The following is a 20,410-nucleotide window of genomic DNA, read 5'->3' as shown; positions in this document are numbered from 1 at the left end:
ACTTATAAATTCAGAACGCAGTACTGCCGGCTTCATTCTGCAGACTGAGATCATACAGGCTAAAGTCGCCCAAAGAATCTTGGAAGATCCAATTCAGGTCTTCCGGTCCGAGATCCTCATGCCAGGGGTTCCCCGTGTCTGCCATTTGCGGCAGCGTGTGTCCAACCTCGATCGAATGTTCAGACGGGTCATTGGGATATCCTTCCTGGTGTGGGCCCAACTCAAGACCATCAACGGCATTGTTCTGTTGCGAAGGAGGAATGAAACTTGTTCCTGAGACCACTGGCCCATACTGTACTGGATGAATGTCTTTGAAATCATGGCCAGTGAGTCGAGTCATCAAGCTGATGAAGAGACGCAGAATCCAATTCGCTACTGGCCACGATTTTGCCAGTTCACTCAAGGCCAGCATGCATTGACGGGCCCGATTTTCCGCAACCTGACTTTGGATGGCACACTTCCGCCGGATGACTATTGCGTGCATTCCACAGGCTGCAAATAATGCAGGAGCCCTGGGCATGTCAATTTTCAACGCGTCGAAATGGCCAAGATGATACTTACATGTGCACCTGGGCTTGTCTCAGCATCCCCGATGTCAGCAAATCCTCAGCGATTCGCGTCATCCCATCTGCTGCAGCGCGGGCAATCCGATCATTTTGGATTTCCTGGTCTGTTTCGACTATAACACGACTGGGCCGAAACAAAAGAATCTGACAAGTACTTCGAGGGTTATGAGCAAAGCAACATGAGATGCGAGCCCATGTTCGACTTACTAGAAATTGGCATGCAGCATGCTTGACCAAAATCCTGCTCCATCACGATCGATGTCCTGAAGCAGCATCTCTCGAGGCAAGGCTGCTTTCCACCGAGCCAACTCATCGCCAATGGACTTGATCCCGGCCTGGGTATTGGAGCCGTGTGGCCGATATCTGGTCGACATGATTCTTCCAACTAGTCCTACCGTCAGTTGATGGTAGACAAACCCCAGCTTCTACTTACAAGAGCCCGCCAGCTTTGTGATTGCTATCTGATACTGAACATGATAGCTCTTCTGCGTTGCCATGATAGGAGACTCAGAGGCAATGTCCAATTCAAAGTCCGCTTCACACAGCTCCTCGACATCGCAATCGTCGTCATTGATACGGAAAGGCCGACCCAGTGCTGCAGCAGCGTGTCGATCTCGAGTCTAGATGCACTTATTAGCTCGAGACACTTCACACCACAGTACAAATACGTCATACATAGATGCACCAGAATATCCTCTTCCACAGCGATCGTTGTCGTGGGTCCATGCCGCCCTGGGCTGTCCTATATTCCAGTCAGTCGACCGTGTCTCAGAAGGATGAGACGGGCTTACGATCGATGCATCCCCAATGTCTGTGCCAGGCTAACAGCACATCCAAGCCAGTACCAGGTATCCTTCTGGTCTTCTGGCCCCAGCCACCAGAAGCCCAGGAGGAACAAGACAGCTGCAAGAATAACTTTATTCTTTTCGTAGTCTGCATCATACAGTCCTTTTGCCCTCAAATAGAAAACTCGCCTCGCCTGATACCTGTCAAAGAACCCAGCTCGATGGAGGAGGTTCTCATCACAGATGCTAAAGGCAATGAAATAGATCGTTTGCAACGCCAACAAAGATGCCTGATCACGCTCGTACAATGCGGCGAAATGCCGGCGGTCAAAAACTGGCCAGGCCGGATGAAAGTATCTGAAGAAGACAGCGACCAGCTCATCACTGAGGGCTTTGGGAAGAGTCGTGAAAGCGCCTTGAGCTTGCAAAAAAACGTCTTCGTGCTGGAGGAAGGACTTTGCAGGGTCATCTCGACGGTCCAGTCTGTCAGCGACCGACAGTGGTATGGGATAATGGTTCCTGACTTCACTGCCAGTCTGAGATGGATGGCAGACGGTCTTCACCACAAATGCCAGAGAAAAGGTCTCGCCAAGGTAGAGTGTCCTCGACTGTTCGCGAATATCTGGAGTCCTGTCTTCAGCTGGCTGGACTTCAGTCATCCGGGCAAATAGCATCTCGGGCCCGTCCACCGAGCTACACGTGTCTATGCCGATGGCTGACTCCTCAATCGAGGCCAGTGAGGGCATGTGCTGTGGAGCAGCTGGATTGGCCGACAGTAGGGAGTCGACACTCATTCGCGTATGGTCTTCCTGAAGCGACATGATTGTGCTGGCATCCTGACTGGGTGCGATGGTTGATTCTGCAATGCTTGTGGCTTCTGAACGTCTGCGAGCGCCAGCACCCTTATTCCGAACTCTTTGATATCTGCAACAACAGAATCGTCAGCTCATGACCTGCATAAAGTTGCGATGAAACCTCGAACCTGCCTCTCCGTGATTCAATCAGCTCACAAGGCTGCTCCCTCACCCTGCAATGCCAACAAGGCTGTGATTCCGAGACATCGCACTTGACGCGACGCGCATTGCATGACTTGCAGGCTATCTTTGCTCTTCGCGTAGCCTTGGGTATAGTGGGGGACGGAGACGAAGATGGAGCAGTATTCATGGCTATATAGGGTGACCTTCCGGCGTGGAAATAAGTCAAAACTATGCACTCCTGTTCGCAGAAGAGATTGTGCCCCGATGAGGCGTGGAATCAGTCAGGCACATTGCCCACGTTCTATGGGGTTGGGAATTTGTTCAATGGCTTTTGGTAAACGAATTCGCCAATTGCCAATGCGTTCCCGATGGCACGATCAACTGGGGACCCCGAAGAGAATCCTCACGGGGACGATCGCGACTCTGTACCCCGCACATCCGGTGGAAGTGAGTACAATTCCAAGTCAAATTCGTGTGATTGTCGGCCATTGAGGCCGACTTCGGGCCTTGCGGCCGAGCCTCTTTTAGTGTGACAACTTGCTTGCCCACCTTGGACTTCTTTCTCCGCGTCCTGCCCAGGGCCAGTCTAAAAGAACAGGTACCGTTCGCCTAAAAGGTGCACGATGGCCGCAGATCGAAGCCAGACTTTTGATTCTAGAGACACGGGCGTTGGTAGTCCATCAGCGTTTGATGTCGGCTTCTCAATTCGGGTACTCCAGAAGAACTCCACCGAAGCCACACTAGCAATTCTGTGGAGAAGGAACCTGACCGAGGAACCGAGATGCCCTGCAACCCCAGACGTGGTCGGACTCGTGACTCTCCTGTCGTGGAGTGCTTGCCCTAGAATATTCGGTGCAATTGACACTTCAGAGGTTGTATCGTTAAGACTTCATCAACCATATGACACTTACTACTAGCTGATATATACAAGTGCCCAAGATCAAGGTCCTACTACTGGGGCGCAATCCAAACATACCTAAAGCATAATTCAACTTACTTTGCCTCGGCCGCACCACTCGCCCGATTCGTTGTCCCTGACTCGTTTGAAACTATTCTAGGACAATCAGCTGCCACATACTCAATGTGATATGGCATTGCTAATACAGGAAAAACCTCCTCTACTCTATGTTCTCGTAGACTAGCCTTTCATCTGGGGACGGACTTTATGGTCCTGTGGTGTCACTAGCCTCGCTGAGCTTTCGCAGAGTTGACATAATCTGGACGATGGCCTGGGGATGACAAGCAGCACCTTGTCTATGCCTAAATTGCGGCATAACTTTCCAACATGGCTTGCTGCGTCTTCACGGCGTATTTTATGAGCCAAATCATCAAAGCCTGTGAAGTGTTCGACATCCGCATCCTCGATATAAAGTACAATGATGTCGATGTTGAAGACGACGTCAACCGGCTGTTCCAAACATACAATGCAACGACGACCAGGGATGTTGGACCGGCCATCGAGCTCGGAAAAAACACCGCCAAATGTCTACAGAAGAGTCTACAGCCGTTTCACACAATTCGACTTCTCATCACTGGCATGACGTGCACCGCCTGTGTGACCGCGCTCACTGACACACTTGTGTCGCATCCCTCCGTTCACCGAGTCAAGATATCTCTCGCTCTATCGCGTGCGACAGTGGTTTACAACACCCAGGACACCACCTGCGAAGACTTGATCTCGCTAGCTGAAGATGTAGGCTATGGTGCTACTGTCCTGGGTGACAAAGGTCAAGGTTCTGCGGCTCTGAAACTTAAGGCAGTCGAAAGAGAAGGTGAGTTACAGTGTCTCAAGGCTTCATTCAACGGCTGCACTCGTTGGGCAACCGCTGTTGCCATCCTCGATAGGCTCAGAAGCATGACCACCGGTGGTACAGCGCCTGGGAAGATGGTCGATTCTAGTATGCATGCCGCAGTATTCGGAATTGCTTGCTATATCCAGATATCTCATGCAGCATGGATTCATCGAAACGCATGGTCAAACTGCTTCAAGACGAAACGGTTTCGCCTTCCCAGGTTGTCTATGGACACGCTATTGTCATTGTCGCTCCTCCTCAGTCTGGGCCTATCGATTTTCAATATCTTTCTCAGCGCAAAGTCCGGCTCAACACCCAATACGTATTCTTCATCGGCTTCTTTTCTGAGTGTAGTCATTAGTGCAGGGCGCTATCTCGATGTTACACTGAAGAAGCATGGGGCGTCAGGATTTGCAGGACTTTATGGTCTGCAAAAGGAGATGGAACTTGGAGTCGTAATGGTTGAAGGACATCCTGCGCGAACTCCTGAAAAAAGGGACGATGTGGAAGCATTTCTGGTGAGTTTCTCCCGTTCTGGTAGAGTTGCTCTCTTACTAAACTGACAAAATACGTGTCCAAGGCCCCCATGCCGACCACGCTTCTCGCCCCGCTTGATGTTTATCACATTCCGCCTCAAGGGCTGATACCCTGCGATTCCTACATCATCAGAGGCACAAGTCTCATCGCCGAAGCGAACATGACGGGCGAGTCCATGCCTTGTCGCAAGTCAACCGGCGACTTTCTGATGTCCGGCACAAAAAATCTGTCGAACAATCTTGTTGCGGTAGTGACGAAGGCTCAATCTGATTCAAGTCTAGAAGCATTACTCGAGAGCATCGAGAAAGCATCCGAGCAGAGATATGACCCAGCCGCCAATGGAAGCAAGGACAGACGTTCTTATATGGACAGCGCGGCTCGCTACTTTGTCCCTGCAGTCCTCTCGCTCACTTGCATTGGTCTGGCACTCACAATGTACACACTGCCATCATCGATCCGGCTCGCTGACAGGATCAACGCCGCATGCGAAAGAGCGATGGCTACCCTTGCAGCCGCGTGCCCTTGTGCACTGGGCTTGGCAGGTCCTTCCGCTATCATGGCGGGCCTTGACGCTTGCTATGCCTCAGGCATCCTAGTACCAGGTGGAGCTGAAACATTGGAGACATTATCTCGTCTTACACATATGGTGCTCGACAAGACAGGAACATTGACGGAAGGCAGGCCCGAGATTTCGTCCTCGTACTTCGTCGAGCCATACAATTCCGATCCTGCGAAACGTGCCTTGTGCCATCTGCTCCTCTGTGCTGCGGAACGAGATGAGGCACAAGCACACCCTGTCGGTAGGGCGATCTTCCAGTGGTCTTTGACACTTCTCCAGCAAGATTTCTCGGGCATACTCGACACGCTCGTAGAAGCTGAAGCAGGAACGTCCCCAACAAGTAACGTGGAAAGTATTCCTGGAAGGGGGGTGTCTTGTGACGTCCAGGGACCTGGAGAGCTCTGGTATCACGTCTGTGTCGGCAATGATCGTTTCTTGGTCGACCACGGTGTTACGATTCCACCCCGTATTTCGTCTGAAGTGGACATGACCACGGTCCACTTCGCGATCAATGGCCAATACACCGGCACGGTCATTCTGCAGGACTCAATCAGGCGTAATGCTCCGGATGTCCTGAAAGAGCTCAAAGAACTTGGCATATCTCTAACCATGCTGACGGGTGATTCGGAGGAAGAGGCACAGCGAGTGGCAACCAAACTGGAGATTCCCCTTCTCAAAGCCAGAAGTCTTCCAAACGAGAAGAAAGATCTGGTCGAGTCCTTGCAGTACAACTACGACTATCAACACAAGAGTAAACTACGCCACACAGAGAACGTCGTCGCCATGCTTGGGGATGGTCTGAATGACGCTCCTGCGCAAGCGGCCGCTGATGTTGGCATTCTTTTTTCCCTCTCCCCATTATCCAAGCGTCGGTCGTTGGTTTCTTCAACATCTTTAGCTCTTGGGACATCTGCAGTAGACGCCATCATCATGTCGCCAGAGCTCACTGCTCTGCCAAGGCTTCTTCGAATTGCTAGAGAGACTGCGAGACAGGCGAGGTGGAATTTTCTATGGGCCATCGGATACAACGCAATTGCAATCTCACTGGCCATGGGCGTGGGAGACTTGATGGGCTTGGGCCACATCATCAAAATAGATGCGTGAGTATCCTCTATTCCTTCGCTGAAAGGACATCTTTACTGACGTTGGTGTCGAGGTCGTTGGCTGGCACTATGATGGCATTCTCGAGCATTACTGTTCTTGGTATGAGCTTACATTTCCGACAACGGCTTCGAGAATCTCAGTGAACCTCGAGTCTACTTAGAAGCAAGTAGGATCTCTTCTAGACTGATAGTCTTTGTGGCCAACTGCCCTGATACAGTTACGAGATGTCGCAAAGGCCCGCAATTGGTACTTATGTCGAGCCGAAGTGTCGGTACCAATTTTCAATGTTTAGCGATGAGGTTGCCACAAATATAGATAAACATGAAAGCACTGACAATGACACATGCTGGAACATCCACCAAATGACGTCTCCTCGATTGTGCCCAATGACTACAGCGCCACAGCTACACGGTTGGTCTGGTACTTCTTGATGTTGGGTACAAAGGCCGCGCTGATCATGGCGAGGACACCAAAAGGAATACTCACATACCAGACATATTTGAGGGCTCCCGCATAGGCCCATGAAGTTCCTAATGTTGCTGCTTTCGCAATTGCTGGTGTATATCCGGGTGCTGATTCGATGGCTGCTGGGTCGGTCAGGAACGTCGTAACGAATGCTGTAGCATCGGCAGCTGAAAGTCCTGCTGCAATGGCATATTCGGCAACAGATTCGGGAAGCATTGTCGTGAGTTTGTTCACAAAGATATTGTAATAGATGGTGAACCCGATAGAGCCGCCAATCGTGCGAATAGACAGCGACAATGCCGCCGTGGTGGCTAGAAGGGCATCGGGGACAACAATAAGTGCCACCGTAGCACTAGGGACCAGCACGCCACCTACGCCGAAGCTGGCAAGTGTGCCCAAGGCGACGGCGACTTTCGGATTCGTAGGATTCGATACCGCTAGAGCTCCCCCAAATGCAGCTAGAAGTGTCAATTAGTCAGTACTGGCAACTGAAAAGAGAACATTGCTTCAGTCAATGGACTTACTCATCATGGATGCTGCGGCTAGGAGAACCCACTTCGCTTCCAGCTTCGTGGAGAGTAGAGCATTGAAGAAGACTGCTCCCACAGTGGTCGAGATACCATAGCCAAGGCCTTTCAAGCCAATTTGAACTGGATCTGGGCTCCAGATTGTTCCAAATGACAAAGGGAAGAAGTTGATTAGTGAGTAGAAATTCACGCCGGCCACGAAAGCTACGCAGAACGCCAGAGCGACGATTTTCTGCCCTCTGAACATCTCGCCTGGAATCATTGGGTACTTTGCAAACTTCCATTCCCACACCACAAAGCTTAGGATTAGTACAATGCCAATGATAAGTTGGCACAGTACGTAAGCGCCGCGCCAGGAATGAGTGTAGCCTCCAGCTTGAAGGGCAACTAGGCTGTGGTCCGTTCGTCAGCAAGGAAATGGAGCACTCTTGGGAGAAGGTCTTCTCACAAGAGCGTGATTCCGGTGATGGAGAGGAAAGCCCCAACGTAGTCAATCCGAGCAAGGATCATTTTTTTGTTGAATCCTTCCATACGTGGATGTGCCTTGGGGAAATATGTTGTCACCAGTCCGATGAAAGTAATTCCATTCCAAATGAGACAAATCCACTGTCCCCACCTCCAAGTATGGTAAGTTCCCAAGAGTTGAGAGTACATGACATAAGGGGTGAAAGGGATAATGACACCAGTCATCAGGCCGAGGGCAATGCCACGGTGTCGGACTGGCACGATATCAGAGATGCTGCAAGAAATCTTTGTTAAGCAGATGCATCACTCAAGAGCTTCACGAACAACACGTGTGAAAGAAGCTGGACTTACCCAGCAAGAGCAGTAAGTTCGCAAATTCCTGCACCACCTCCACCAAGCGCCATTCCTGTGACAGCTTGTCCAAACGTATGGGCACTCCCAACCAGAGCCTGGCCGACCATGATCATGATCGATCCAGCGAGCGTAATCTCTCGTCTCCCAAGGAGATCTTGCAGGTACCCGGTGAAAGGAGCGACTGCCGTGATAGCAAGCGTATTGGATACTGGAAGCCAACTGGCGTGGGCCGTCGCGTGGAGTTCCGCCTCCATGAATGATAGACTTCCGCCGACGAAGTATAACATGATCTGGGAGCCTATTCAATTCTACGATTAGTCTCTGCTCTGACCCGACATGTACTCAAGGATACACGAACCAACGTAGAGGAAGCCAAGCGACATGGCAGCAATAAGGCTGCGAGCAGTCCAAGCAACCTTGCCATCAGAGTCATCGCCTTTGAAAGCCAGGCTGTTGTCAACATGTGAGTAGTGAGTTTTGAGCTCGTGGTGCTCGACACTGTTATTCTCATCAGTCGCCATTGTGTTGTGCTCCAACTCAATGCTGTTTGGCTTTTCAGACATGACCTCCTTGTCTTCTCTAGGCGATCTTGGAATCAGAAAGACCAACTTGATTTGAACCTCTGATGGGTGATCGGCTATCAATTTATACGACTCGGCCACGTGGACAGACATAGCTTTTATATCTACCAATGTTCCAAACGAAAATACGGATCCGAAAACCCCACGGGGGCCCCTCAAGTCCAGGCTTACCGCGGAAGTGTCCGTGAAACGACTGGACGTTCTGGCATAAAACCTTGAACTCTCTGACCCAGTCATGAAATCCTTGAGCTGTCGAGTCAGCGGGCCACAATCTGTACGACTCAGCATTCCTGACTCATAACAATGCCCTGTCTGGGAGACCACCCACGGCCCAATAATGGTGATTTACTCAATTCACCAAGTCAACGTCGACGAAGTGGAGACATGTCAAGGTTCTTTACTAAAAAGTTCAATGCTGACTCGTAGTATGTCCATGCAATGGTCAACTCTCCATCCCCTGCCTTTGTCGTCAGAGCCCGTCTGTGATATAATTGGACAATAGCCCATCTCTCAGCATCGGCGGTGATGGCCCATGCTTGTCAACAACCCTCTCGGAGTTTACATCATTACTAGCAGCATGCGCTATGTGTGAACTCTGTCCCTGTGGAACGAAGAGCTGGGGTAAAAGCGACAGGCATTCATCATAGCATGGGATATCCTGCCTCAACTCGGGGAATCGCACAAAGAATTCCGACCGCACTGCCCAGCAGCGGAGATCGTTTTGTCGTGCGATAAACTCCTGGGAAAATGAGTACGTGCCTGAGAAGACGTCGCGAGAGAATATATCTTCGGGATTGTGTTGCCAGACGAAGCGAGCCTGATTCCGGAAAGTGTCCATGAATATATTGGTGGCATATCTCGTCGGTTCAAAGATCATGTGCTCGCGCATGCCTGGCCATACGAAGTACTCGACGAGAGGATCGTGCTCCATGAATTTCTGAGACGGACGAGGAGCGAGGAATGCAGGAAGTTCAGAGCTGGACGACGTCTGTGGCCACATCTGTGCCTGTAGGTAAAGTCGCATTATGCGGAGGCATGCCAGCCTTTCAGGAATACCGCAAGCCGAGTATACCGCTTCATCGAGGTGACGGAGCCATAGCCAGCCAGGATCTAGATCATATTGTTCGGCAACATTCTCCCATCCACTCAAAACGGCTCGAATTGCGATGTCTTCGGTGAATTCTACCGGCGTGGGCTCTTCTCTTGGCAGGCCTAAGATGAAGCGGAGGACACTGCCTGCTAGATAGTATAGCCTTCCTTCCAGGCTTCTAGTTTGAAGGATCTCTGTTACGACCATGCTGATGTTGCGGCGGACTGTGGTTTGTTGAGAGATTTGATTATCGGAAGAAGTGCTTGAGGTGACACCTTGACGAGATGCCTGGCACCAACCTTGGCCTCCCAAGTTATCAGCGCATTCTGGTAACAAAAGATCTGCCAAGTCAAAACCGGCCGGCGGTGGTGTCGATGTGGACGTGTTTTGTGAATCCGTATTGTCCTTCTCAAGCACATCCAGAGAGCTCCGAACGCTAACACGGGAACTGGCGACTTTGAGGGACGGACCCAAAATCTGCGTGTCGTCCATGTTGCCTGGTGAGGCATCTCCGTCTTCTGGGAGACACGAAAAGAGCTGGGGCTCAGCAGAACGATCCTTGTCGTACTCTCTATCCACAGCACATTGCGACCCTGAGACACTTTCAACTAATTTTGAAACTCCGCGAAAAAATCCACGCAGTGAGTCCATCTCTCTCCGGTTTGACTTGATCTGCTCGACAAGGTCATTCGTCCGGGCATCGTCTGCATGCGACTCCTGTAGAGTCTTGACCAATTGTTCAAGATGAGCGATGTGATTTTTGGTTTTCTGACGAATTTGCCGTTGCGCTTCTCTGTCGCTCTCTCGCTTGCGCTCGCGTTGCGATCTGCTCAATTTCGGTCTTTCAATAGGTTTGGGTTTCGAAGACACATCCGTCTTTGAAGATTGGTGAGATGGCATTGAATGATGGTACGCTGGCTTTTGGAGCGGTATAGTGTGCCCTGACTCAGAAAGAAGGTGATAATTTCACGCTGAAAGAGAGGCTGCTAGCGTCCAGGTTCAGAGCCTAGAACGTACCTAGGTAGTCACCGAGATGATTTTGGTCTGGCCACAATCCAACTCATCTGGGTTCGAATCCAATACCAATGCAGGCCACTTCGTTGGTACAGCCTGGCTCGCGCTGCAGGCCAGTCTTTTCTGACTGATTTGGGTGAAGGGCCCCTACGACGCTGACTCCGAATTGCCTGTATCACGCCCTCCCTACCCCGGATACCCCTCATTCAATGCCAGCCCGAGGTAATCGGCTTCCCCGGCCCCACTAAGTAGACCGCTAGATGATGCTCACGCTGGGACGGTCTAGGCGCGCCACAGAGTTAAACTGTCAGGTCCAGTTCACTCTCGAGTGTCGTTGCTGGGGCTTCTTCTCTAATCGCGAGTCAGCTTCAATTACTCGTGCAAACTGGAGTTGACGTGGGGAGATACACTCCCTTGCAAAGGGTGTGTCCCTTTGCAGTGGATCTGTCTCGATCTGCTTGTCCAATGCTTGCTACCGTAAAGGGTCCTTACAGAGGAGACTTCAGTGGCACGAGACTTTCCTAGTTGCTTTGGACGAAATGATCATCACCATGGTCCAGCCAACGACAATAGTCATCTCTTGACTCGAACATTGTGAATCGGTTCGAGGTACAATGCATTCCTAATGGCGTGTCGCGCTCCCCATACCAAGCTTGGTGGCCTGGGTTCAGTTTGAGACTTGGATTTCGAGTATGCTACCCTGTCTAGACGTGACGTCCGTAAGTGGCCAGCTGCATAACTACAGCATGAACCGTCTTGCACAAAAGAAATGCATCTTCACAGCCGTTCAAAAACACTCTTTCGCCGTCAACTACATTACATCTTCCACTCCTGAATAGCGGTGTGTGCAGATTTCTACTTCCCGGCGACTAATCAATGATGGCCACTCGTGTAAGACAGTATGAAAGCTCTTCTAGGCGGACTGCGATTGACGAATACTCAGACTCAAGCTACGAGCGAAGAAGAGAAAATGAAGGCAGTATCGAGTAAATCACGGGTGGGCGATTTCCACTGGGAAGGTAAGACTACTTCTCGTGTCGGTCCAAGTGTATTACTGCTAATTCTGTGCAAAGATGTCCTTGTTCCGGAGAAGGTCGGCACCGGTAACACGAAATGGCAGTACCAACGCCGAACCCTCTCACAATACGGCCTCCTGTTCCTCGCTGGCTTGACCTCATTCTACAAGCTTGAATCACCAGCCCTGCGTGCTGCTGCACTGGGCATGTTGTTCCCGGGGGCAGGCCTTGTAGCTGTTGCTACCATTCCCTCACTCATTGCATTCGTCGTTTCGTGTGCCTTGATCCCTTTCGTGCTCTTTGCTTGGTTCGGTATGGGTGGAATCGTATTTCCCATTATACTGTGGTTAGGCACATCGATTTTGGCAGCTGGTCTCGCCAAGGACGCTCTATTGGAGCTGGCTGCTCCCCTCTGGACACTGATCTGTATCGGCGGCGTCATCTATCTTGCCTATGCCTCGCGGGTTGCCAATCGAGCTGGTCAGAAGAAGAGGGAAGCTCGTAACGCCTACCTCGTCGATGAGGTACGCAACAATCAACTCAAAGCCGTTGCACCCAAGCCAGGCTCCCGTGAGGTTGACGAACGTACGCTTCGATTTGTACAATGGTTCATTGAACTCGGTATGACACCACAGGACGATTTTTCGTACCATGATGTGATTGATCAATTCCAAACTTCGGCCATCCGATATCAGCTATATGAGTCGATCAATGTTTTAGGGTTGTATCAGAGCATTTACTGCCCCAACTTTCATGGCTATCTTTCACAAGCTCAGAGGAATATCATCACCAAATCCATGTCCAAGAAGGTTATCGAGTAAGTCTGACAATCCCATGTCCAAGCTGATATTTCCTATGGTCAGCATTTAATAATATGGTGTTCTTCTCCTATAGATTCTGGAAATGGGAATCTATGGCTGGCAAGTTCAACGCTCACGATTGGGACCCAATTAAGAAGGACAATATCATGGTTACGGGTTACATCTTGCAAGCAATTGGAATATATCAGTCGAACACGCTTGATGATCGTTACACGAAACCTGACAGCATGGTCTTTGAGGTTACTGAGTCGAACAAGTATCGCTACAACCTTCAAGGTGTTGCAGAGGCAGTCCATCGAAACATGGACGAGGCGGCGTATTGCCTCTATCCTTGTGAGCCGAACTGGCTCTACACGCCTTGCAAGTAAGTTTTCCACCGACGATGACCTTACATCTGACTCTTTCGTACATTTTGTCGCAAACATGCCTTTGCCTTCTTCAATTATGCCCATATGACTAAACGTTACAGTCTTGTCGGAATCGGCGGCATCGTTCTCACAGATCGGATCCTGGGCAACGATTACGGCGCCAAGTTGCGCGAGCGCTTCGAACATGCTTTGGAGACCGAGTTCACCGATCCAGATGGCAGTATCTTGCCCATTCGCAGCGAGCTGACTGGCTTTACTGTGCGTCTGACTTACTTCATTTCTGCCTGTAGGCGCTGACTGTCGCTACAGATCCCTGGACTGGCAGGTGCTCTTTCCGACACCGTCAATGCCCTTCTTTGCGCCGCTTACCTGCCTCACATCGCGCATCGGAACTGGGCTTTCACAAAGCGTGAAACCCTCCACTTCAATGAAAAGGGTCAACTTCAGGTTCGCAATCTCATGGGTGCCGACAAGCTCGATCCCGGAAATTACAAAAGTGGCGAAGGTGCCATTCGCTGCACCATTGCTTCGGCTGCGGCTGAGTATGGGGACGATGAGATTCGAGACGAGATGATGAGACAGGTGGATGAGGAGCACTACCCTGTCTATGCTACAAAAACGGGAGCCCTGCGCAATAAAGGGTTGAGCACGCTATATCAAGGCACTACACTCAAGGCGAGGTTGAGTAGTTTTCAGGATTGGACGAAGATGGTGCAGACCGGGCCACCAAAGCACATCTTCCAGGCGCCTATTCTGGACCAAGTCTCGTTTCCCGAGGTGCTCGTTTCGAAGTGCTATAGCCAAGATGGAGCAACTGTCGATTTGGTCTTGTACAATGGTCGCCAGCCAGGAGTGTTCACTTTGGGATTCAAGAATTGTCGGCCGGGCGAGAGGTATACGCTCATGAATAAGCAGGAGACGGTTGCGAAAGATGGCAGCGTCAAATTCGACATACTCATCGACGGACGTACTGCAGGCAGGCTTGAGCCTGTCAATGGGAATTGACGTAGATCAGCTTAGCCGAGACAACAAGCATCTCCTTCGTCCCATAGGCGTATCTGATGTCTTTGGAGCATTGAGAAGTCCTGATAATTCACGCAGTAAAGTGTTGCATGAAACTCACAGCATGATACGCTCAAAGTATCGCGAATAAAGCAAGCATTTCTCAGTTGGTGACTTTGTAAATTTCGTATTCCACAGCTGAGCCTCTCTCATCGACAACAAAGTGGCCTTGTCCATTCCAAACACAATCTTCCACCCACTTGAATTCAGGGTCACTTGTCTCAATGATGGGTTGATTGAACCAGTGGTGATCCCCAACCTGTGTAGTTTTGGCATCGGAGGCCCAACCCAGGACTTTCTGTGCCCCCTCGTCCATCTTGAGGACTCCAATATAGTGGATGTAGAGACTGTGACCATTTGATGCGCGTGCTTGTGTCCGCACATCAATGTGGGCAATGTTGGAGGGTGGATCAAGCTATGCATTAATTGGTCGAAAGTCAGAGACGTAGACTGGCACTGGAGATGGACGGACGATGAGTCTACATACCAGAATCCAATCAGCACCTCCAGGCAAGATCTCAGCATCCAATCCTGATCCCTTGACAAAGCCTGAAACGATGGGTACGATGATCCTCTGAGGTCCCGTCTTGATGGCTTTGAGATCGAGAGTGTTCTCCTTGTTGATGTATCCTCTCATAGTAAACGTCTTCTCGAGCTTGGGCGCCATCTTTGCTGCTGGTTGTGACGCTGAATATTCGCTGGTGAGCTGCCGCCGGAATCTGATGGCAATGCTCGGTCGAAGGAAGATGCACTACTTCTCCAGACCCTGAGAAAGATGATGCGGGGGATTCCATCCTTATGTAAGTACGACAACCGTGCATGAGTCGAAGCTTCCGCTGGAATCAAGCCGAGAGGATCGACTTCGGGAGATATACGCCGACCGCCAACACCGGCAGTACATGTCGGTAAGGCTCTCGCGCTTCAGTATCTCAGGCTTTTGCGGCTATGCAACTTAGCCCCTACGCGCGAAGTCTAGATCAGTGAGCTCGAAAAGCGTTGCTCACGCAGCGATGAGAAGATTGATTAGTCCATGTATTTGGTACATGTTGTTGTCAAGGCTGAGGTTGACCGATGTATAACCGGACATCGGAATCCCCCCGGCGTATGTCTTCCGAGCCACTCTTCAGGGGCCCCAGGTTGTCCAATCACAAATAAATGGTCGAATTGGAGATGGCGAGGTACAAACCTGGGGTGCTTGTCGCGGGTCATGGCTGGAGCACACCCCGTCTGGATGTAGTGTCTCCCGAGGTTCCTGAACACCCCACGAGACCCTCCATTACTTACAAGAGAGACTGACATGGCAACTTGCACGTAGCCTCATAATACTCACCCATGAAAAGCGTAGAACAATAACTTCAGGTTACAGTCCATCTGAAAATGGCGTCGGAGTACCTCAGTGGTATCTTCTCGCTGCAGGGCAAATCCGCCATCTTCACAGGCGCGACAGGCGGTCTCGGGTCAGCTCTTGCCTCAGCATTTGCTCAGGCTGGAGCATCAATCATCTCGATCGAGCTCGCAGATGACCCATTGTCAGCAGACTTGAAGAGTAAAATTGAGGATGTGAAAGGCAAAATCACCCAAGTCCATTGTGACCTCCGAAACCCCAAGAGTCTTCGGGATTGTTATCAGTCGATATGGGAATCTGGAGCAGAACCAGAAATCCTGGTCAACTGTGCTGGAGTCATGAAACGCAATCCGTGTGAAAATGCAACGGACGACGAACTGGATTTGGTGACTTCAAGACTCGCTCTCACTACCTCTCCCTGGTTTGCTAACCCTGGTCTTCACTAGTTACTCGACGTTAACGTCAAGTCGGTATACATATCCACACAAGAGTTTGGTCGCAAGCTTTTGTCGCTTAAACGGCCAGGCAAAGTCATCAACATTGCCTCGGTCACATCCTACCAAGCTGGATTCAACACGAGTGTCTACTCCAGCACCAAAGGCGCCGTTTTGCAGATGACAAAGGCCTTCAGCACGGAGTGGGCAAGTAAAGGCATCCAAGTCAACAGCATTGCGCCAGGGTTCATGAAGACTCCTATGACAAGCCAGTATCAGGACAATCAGAAAATGACTGACTACCTGATGATGAGAGTGCCAGCGGAAAGATGGGGTGAGCCGCAGGATTTAATACCTGCAGCATTATTTCTCGCTGCTCCAGGCAATACCTTTACCACAGGAGCATGCATAATCGTGGATGGCGGGTTCTGTGGGAAGTAGGTCACTTTGTACCTCGTATTAGTATCAAGCCGGTTCGCTTTGGGACAGCCTCGCATTTGAGACATCAAGCCGTCGGTGACCTCACTTCATAAGCATGAACCATCATGCAGATTTATCAGGCTGTAGCAGGGCATTGATCAATAGAAAGATACTTGACTTGTAAGTCCATGCCCAGACCAAGATGAACTTGTGGCATCTTCGTAGGTAGTTGGGTGAGAAGAGAAAGGAACAATGTTTGCACGCACAGCCTTGCACGATACGTGGCGGAAGCTGAGATAAGCTGCCTGGAAAACGTGGGTGTTACTGTATGTTTCCACAGCCCACGCCTTGGAAGCTTTACTACAATTGGTGGACATACTGGAGGTCAGTACGGATAAAGGGGTTAAAAAATAGAAACCCGCCACGAAGAGGCTAAGGGGGCAAAGCTGGATCTGGAGAAATGCAGGGGCCTCCCTAGGCTTAAGGGGTTTGGTTGGCGAGGCGATACACTTTTCCTTAGGGTGTGGCTTTGCCGCGACACTCCAGGCATCAGACGCCTCGCTTGCCTCGTGTTTCCATGCACCTCGCAAAGAGAACAGCTGAACACAGAGACTTGTCCAGCCTGCTTCAATTCACAAGGACAAACAATTAATGCGTCACGGCGATATCCCATCATTCGTCCCAAGTCGATCAACTCGGTCGTTTCTTCATCTATAATACAGCTCTCCTCTTCTCACAATCCCGTGCAACGACTGCGCCGCCCACGAATCCACTCCTGAACTCGGTATGGAGTAAACAGATTACCTGCATCGTCCATCTTCTCACCACAGCCCCCCGCGGCGCCCATCTTACCTACACGACGACTCTATCATTGCGTGGCCTAGGAATAGCAGTATCTGACGAATCCAACATCCTCCTCATCCATTGTTTGCACATTCCATTCCACTCGCTCAACACACAGACCACCATCGCTTGACTGTACTCACTCCTTGCTTCAACTCTCGCCAGCCATGGCCTATAATCGGTTGGGCGCAAATGGTTCGGGACAATCCTTGCACAGCCTTGAAGGCGATTGCTGACGTTTGCGCGCAGGCAGCCCTCACCGAGACGGCCCTCTTTCTCCGATCTCTCACCCTCATTACGACTCGAGATCACCCTCACCTGGACGGCCTCTACAGGAATCGTACCCCAGACAGCCAATGCATCTACAGATGCCTACAGCTTCCAATGACCGTCTGGCTATGCAACCGACCTACTCGGTTGAGAACATAAACAATTCGCAAGGACACAACCAGCAGTATGAACAACAATTTGCCCCTGACGGAGATATGGGTTATGGAAGAAATGACTACGTTGTGTCTCCGGAAGATCATCATGACGCCTACTACACCCGACCTTACTCCCCTCACCCACCGGGCGACTATGCGCTCGATCCATATCCCACCCCAGGCGAACCCTACCGAAATGAAAATGATACCGTGCCGATGATACAGCCAGACTCTGCCTACGGGCCCAATCCGTACGCTGCGCCGGCGTCGGACTACGACGGTTATAATGATGAGCCACGTCCAACCCCGTCGCCCGCACCCATACGAAGATGGAAGACGGTGAAAGAGGTACAATTGTTTGATGGTAATCTTGTGCTGGACTGCCCGGTGCCGCCGAAACTGTTGGCCAGCGTACCGCATGCGCAACCACCTGAGAGAGACGAGTTCACACACATGCGTTATTCGGCAGCGACCTGTGACCCCAAAGATTTCTACAATGAACGATTTACCCTCCGACAGCGGCTCTTTGCAAAGCCAAGACAGACCGAACTTTTCATCGTCGTCACCATGTACAACGAAGACGAATTTCTGTTCGCTCGAACCATGACGGGCGTCTTCAAGAATATCGAGTTCATGTGCAACCGTGGCAGCAGCAAGACTTGGGGCAAGGAAGCCTGGAAGAAGATCGTGGTTTGCATCGTTAGCGATGGGCGTGCTAAGATCAACCCGAGAACAAGGGCTGTCTTAGCAGGTCTCGGAGTATATCAAGATGGTATCGCCAAGCAACAAGTCAATGGGAAAGACGTCACAGCTCATATTTACGAGTACACGACGCAGGTGGGTCTCGAGATCAAGGGCACACAAGTCTCATTGAAGCCTAGATCTGCTACACCTGTGCAGCTACTGTTTTGTCTCAAAGAGAAGAACCAGAAAAAGATCAACTCGCATCGGTGGTTCTTCCAAGCGTTCGGTCGCGTCTTGGATCCCAACATCTGTGTCCTCATCGACGCCGGAACGAAGCCCGGAAAGGATTCAATCTATCAACTGTGGAAAGCTTTCGACTTGGAGCCAATGTGTGGCGGCGCATGTGGTGAAATCAAGGTCATGTTGGATCATGGCAAGAAGCTTTACAATCCCCTGGTCGCGACGCAAAACTTCGAATACAAGATGTCGAATATCTTGGATAAGCCGCTCGAATCAGCCTTTGGCTTCATCTCCGTGCTTCCAGGTGCTTTCTCAGCTTATCGCTATGTCGCTCTACAGAACGACAAGAATGGACACGGCCCATTAGAACGCTACTTCGCGGGAGAGTTTATGCACGCCGAAGCCGGAGTGTTCACGGCCAATATGTACCTCGCCGAAGATCGTATCCTTTGTTTCGAACTGGTCAGCAAGCGCAATTGCCGATGGATCCTACAATACGTCAAATCCGCCACTGGCGAGACTGATGTTCCCGACGGTATTGCCGAGTTTGTGCTACAGAGAAGACGTTGGCTGAACGGTTCCTTTTTTGCCGCGGTGTATGCTGTTGCACACGTTTACCAGCTCTTCCGGAGTGATCATTCTGCCATTCGCAAATTCATGTTCTTAATCGAGTTTACTTATCAGACCATCAACATGGTCTTCGCTTGGTTCGCTATTGGCAACTTCTTCTTGGTCTTTCGACTTCTCACCGCATCATTGGGCGGTTCAGGGCCCCTTGGAACTGCAGGCACAATCCTTGGGGTGGTATTCGAGTTCATTTATTTGGGTACCCTCCTATACTGTTTCATCCTGTCCATGGGCAATCGACCTACGGGCGCAAAGAAGTCCTACTTGATGATGGTCATCTTCTGGTCCATCCTCATGTGTTGGTTGACCTTTGCCTCGATCTTCCTTACTGTCAGATCCATCGAGACCGAGGTCGAAGAAAAGGACTTTAGCATCTCGACCATCTTCAATAATAGCACGTTTTTCGGCCTTATCGTGTCGCTGGCAAGCACATATGTGCTGTGGTTTGTGGCAAGCTTTTTGTTTTTCGACCCTTGGCATATGTTTACATGCTTTATTCAGTACATCGTGCTGACTCCGACCTACATCAATGTCCTCAATATCTATGCCTTTTGCAACACTCACGATATCACTTGGGGAACCAAGGGAGATGACAAAGCTGAGAAACTGCAGAGTGTGAACGTCAAGGCAGATGGAAAGGTCGAGGTCATGATTCCCCAGGATGACGGTGATCTCAATGCCCAGTACGATACAGAACTGAAGGTGTTCTCTCAAAAAGCTGTCAAAGAGGTCAAGCCACCAAATCCGGCCGAAAAGCAAGAAGACTATTACAAATCTTTCCGCAGCAATGTGGTTACTGCGTGGATGATTACCAATTTTATCTTAGTGGCGGCAGTCTTGAACACTGCCGGCTTTGATAGGATCAATGTCAAGGACACCGAGCAGCAAAACTCCACTATCTATCTGGCCGTCATCCTCTGGTCGGTGGCCGGGTTGTCCCTGTTCAGGTTCGTTGGTGCATGTTGGTTCTTGGTCGTAAGAATAGTAAGTCTACCATGCATCTTTCAAGATGACCTTTTACTGACGTATAACAGTTCCGCGGTGTATGATAGTCCTACAAGCAGAATGACTGATGAGTAATGAAAATGCTTTTGCACAAAATGGACGATCCATAGTCCTGGCGTTTTTGAGCTCCGACACAGAATGCTGTATATCGTTGGCAAGAGCGTTTTGAATGGCGTCATACCCTTGTTGATGTAACAAAAAGGTCGTGAGCTAGTTTTGATGATTTGGAAACACTTGGCTCTCGCTTCAGGGCAAAAAGCAGTCTATGTATAAACACAACAATCATCATCATGATTCCTGTTC

General features: G+C 50.5%; 8 protein-coding genes across 8 annotated transcripts; 4 read left to right on the top strand and 4 right to left on the bottom strand.

The window, feature by feature from the left end:
- Positions 1 to 10: 10 nt before the first annotated feature.
- Positions 11 to 2,817, bottom strand: EDD37DRAFT_685856 (fungal-specific transcription factor domain-containing protein; the record flags this gene model as incomplete). Its single annotated transcript, XM_062819901.1, has 9 exons — positions 11 to 244; positions 299 to 512; positions 562 to 720; positions 774 to 951; positions 1,000 to 1,186; positions 1,242 to 1,308; positions 1,358 to 2,275; positions 2,334 to 2,448; positions 2,736 to 2,817. The coding sequence occupies 9 exons, from the start codon at positions 2,815 to 2,817 to the stop codon at positions 11 to 13; spliced, it is 2,154 nt and encodes a 717-aa protein (XP_062671487.1).
- Positions 2,818 to 3,999: 1,182 nt separating this feature from the next.
- Positions 4,000 to 6,588, top strand: EDD37DRAFT_310543 (HAD-like domain-containing protein). Its single transcript, XM_062811322.1, has 3 exons — positions 4,000 to 4,639; positions 4,702 to 6,317; positions 6,374 to 6,588. Exons 1-3 carry the CDS (start codon positions 4,184 to 4,186, stop codon positions 6,462 to 6,464), a joined length of 2,163 nt encoding a protein of 720 aa, XP_062671486.1. The 5' UTR covers positions 4,000 to 4,183; the 3' UTR covers positions 6,465 to 6,588.
- A 123-nt stretch (positions 6,589 to 6,711) lies between these two features.
- On the bottom strand, positions 6,712 to 8,695 carry EDD37DRAFT_656784 (putative major facilitator superfamily transporter; the record flags this gene model as incomplete). The annotated part of the gene is made up of 5 exons (XM_062818855.1): positions 6,712 to 7,244; positions 7,311 to 7,705; positions 7,762 to 8,052; positions 8,130 to 8,430; positions 8,491 to 8,695. 5 exons carry the CDS (start codon positions 8,693 to 8,695, stop codon positions 6,712 to 6,714), a joined length of 1,725 nt encoding a protein of 574 aa, XP_062671485.1.
- A 248-nt stretch (positions 8,696 to 8,943) lies between these two features.
- On the bottom strand, positions 8,944 to 10,942 carry EDD37DRAFT_625133 (uncharacterized protein). Its single transcript, XM_062816211.1, has one exon. It carries the CDS (start codon positions 10,701 to 10,703, stop codon positions 9,183 to 9,185), a length of 1,521 nt encoding a protein of 506 aa, XP_062671484.1. The 5' UTR covers positions 10,704 to 10,942; the 3' UTR covers positions 8,944 to 9,182.
- Positions 10,943 to 11,718: 776 nt separating this feature from the next.
- On the top strand, positions 11,719 to 14,027 carry EDD37DRAFT_685854 (uncharacterized protein; the record flags this gene model as incomplete). The annotated part of the gene is made up of 5 exons (XM_062819900.1): positions 11,719 to 11,836; positions 11,891 to 12,650; positions 12,728 to 13,018; positions 13,124 to 13,280; positions 13,332 to 14,027. 5 exons carry the CDS (start codon positions 11,719 to 11,721, stop codon positions 14,025 to 14,027), a joined length of 2,022 nt encoding a protein of 673 aa, XP_062671483.1.
- EDD37DRAFT_625130 (uncharacterized protein) lies at positions 13,990 to 15,097 on the bottom strand. The gene is made up of 2 exons (XM_062816210.1): positions 14,572 to 15,097; positions 13,990 to 14,499 (listed from the first exon to the last, which is right to left on the bottom strand). Exons 1-2 carry the CDS (start codon positions 14,749 to 14,751, stop codon positions 14,188 to 14,190), a joined length of 492 nt encoding a protein of 163 aa, XP_062671482.1. The 5' UTR covers positions 14,752 to 15,097; the 3' UTR covers positions 13,990 to 14,187.
- Positions 15,098 to 15,254: 157 nt separating this feature from the next.
- Positions 15,255 to 16,567, top strand: EDD37DRAFT_625128 (uncharacterized protein). Its single transcript, XM_062816209.1, has 2 exons — positions 15,255 to 15,815; positions 15,876 to 16,567. The coding sequence occupies exons 1-2, from the start codon at positions 15,462 to 15,464 to the stop codon at positions 16,302 to 16,304; spliced, it is 783 nt and encodes a 260-aa protein (XP_062671481.1). The 5' UTR covers positions 15,255 to 15,461; the 3' UTR covers positions 16,305 to 16,567.
- Positions 16,568 to 17,272: 705 nt separating this feature from the next.
- EDD37DRAFT_310499 (chitin synthase I) lies at positions 17,273 to 20,388 on the top strand. The gene is made up of 2 exons (XM_062811321.1): positions 17,273 to 20,086; positions 20,137 to 20,388. The coding sequence occupies exons 1-2, from the start codon at positions 17,483 to 17,485 to the stop codon at positions 20,149 to 20,151; spliced, it is 2,619 nt and encodes an 872-aa protein (XP_062671480.1). The 5' UTR covers positions 17,273 to 17,482; the 3' UTR covers positions 20,152 to 20,388.
- The last annotated feature ends 22 nt before the right edge of the window (positions 20,389 to 20,410 follow it).

The sequence above is a fragment of the Exophiala viscosa genome, assembly GCF_022695815.1.
Source record: "Exophiala viscosa unplaced genomic scaffold EDD37scaffold_3, whole genome shotgun sequence".
In the NCBI taxonomy this organism is placed as follows: domain Eukaryota; kingdom Fungi; phylum Ascomycota; class Eurotiomycetes; order Chaetothyriales; family Herpotrichiellaceae; genus Exophiala; species Exophiala viscosa.
This window is presented reverse-complemented; position numbering and strand designations above follow the sequence as displayed.

Coding starts and splice junctions, on each gene's coding strand:
- EDD37DRAFT_625130 (XM_062816210.1), bottom strand. CDS start 14,751: ATGGCGCCCAAGCTCGAGAAGACGTTTACTATGAGAGGATACATCAAC. Junction 14,500..14,571: donor GAGGTGCTGATTGGATTCTG/GTATGTAGACTC, acceptor ATTAATGCATAG/CTTGATCCACCCTCCAACAT.
- EDD37DRAFT_310543 (XM_062811322.1), top strand. CDS start 4,184: ATGACCACCGGTGGTACAGCGCCTGGGAAGATGGTCGATTCTAGTATG. Junction 4,640..4,701: donor ACGATGTGGAAGCATTTCTG/GTGAGTTTCTCC, acceptor TACGTGTCCAAG/GCCCCCATGCCGACCACGCT. Junction 6,318..6,373: donor CACATCATCAAAATAGATGC/GTGAGTATCCTC, acceptor GTTGGTGTCGAG/GTCGTTGGCTGGCACTATGA.
- EDD37DRAFT_625128 (XM_062816209.1), top strand. CDS start 15,462: ATGGCGTCGGAGTACCTCAGTGGTATCTTCTCGCTGCAGGGCAAATCC. Junction 15,816..15,875: donor CGGACGACGAACTGGATTTG/GTGACTTCAAGA, acceptor GGTCTTCACTAG/TTACTCGACGTTAACGTCAA.
- EDD37DRAFT_310499 (XM_062811321.1), top strand. CDS start 17,483: ATGCATCTACAGATGCCTACAGCTTCCAATGACCGTCTGGCTATGCAA.
- EDD37DRAFT_625133 (XM_062816211.1), bottom strand. CDS start 10,703: ATGCCATCTCACCAATCTTCAAAGACGGATGTGTCTTCGAAACCCAAA.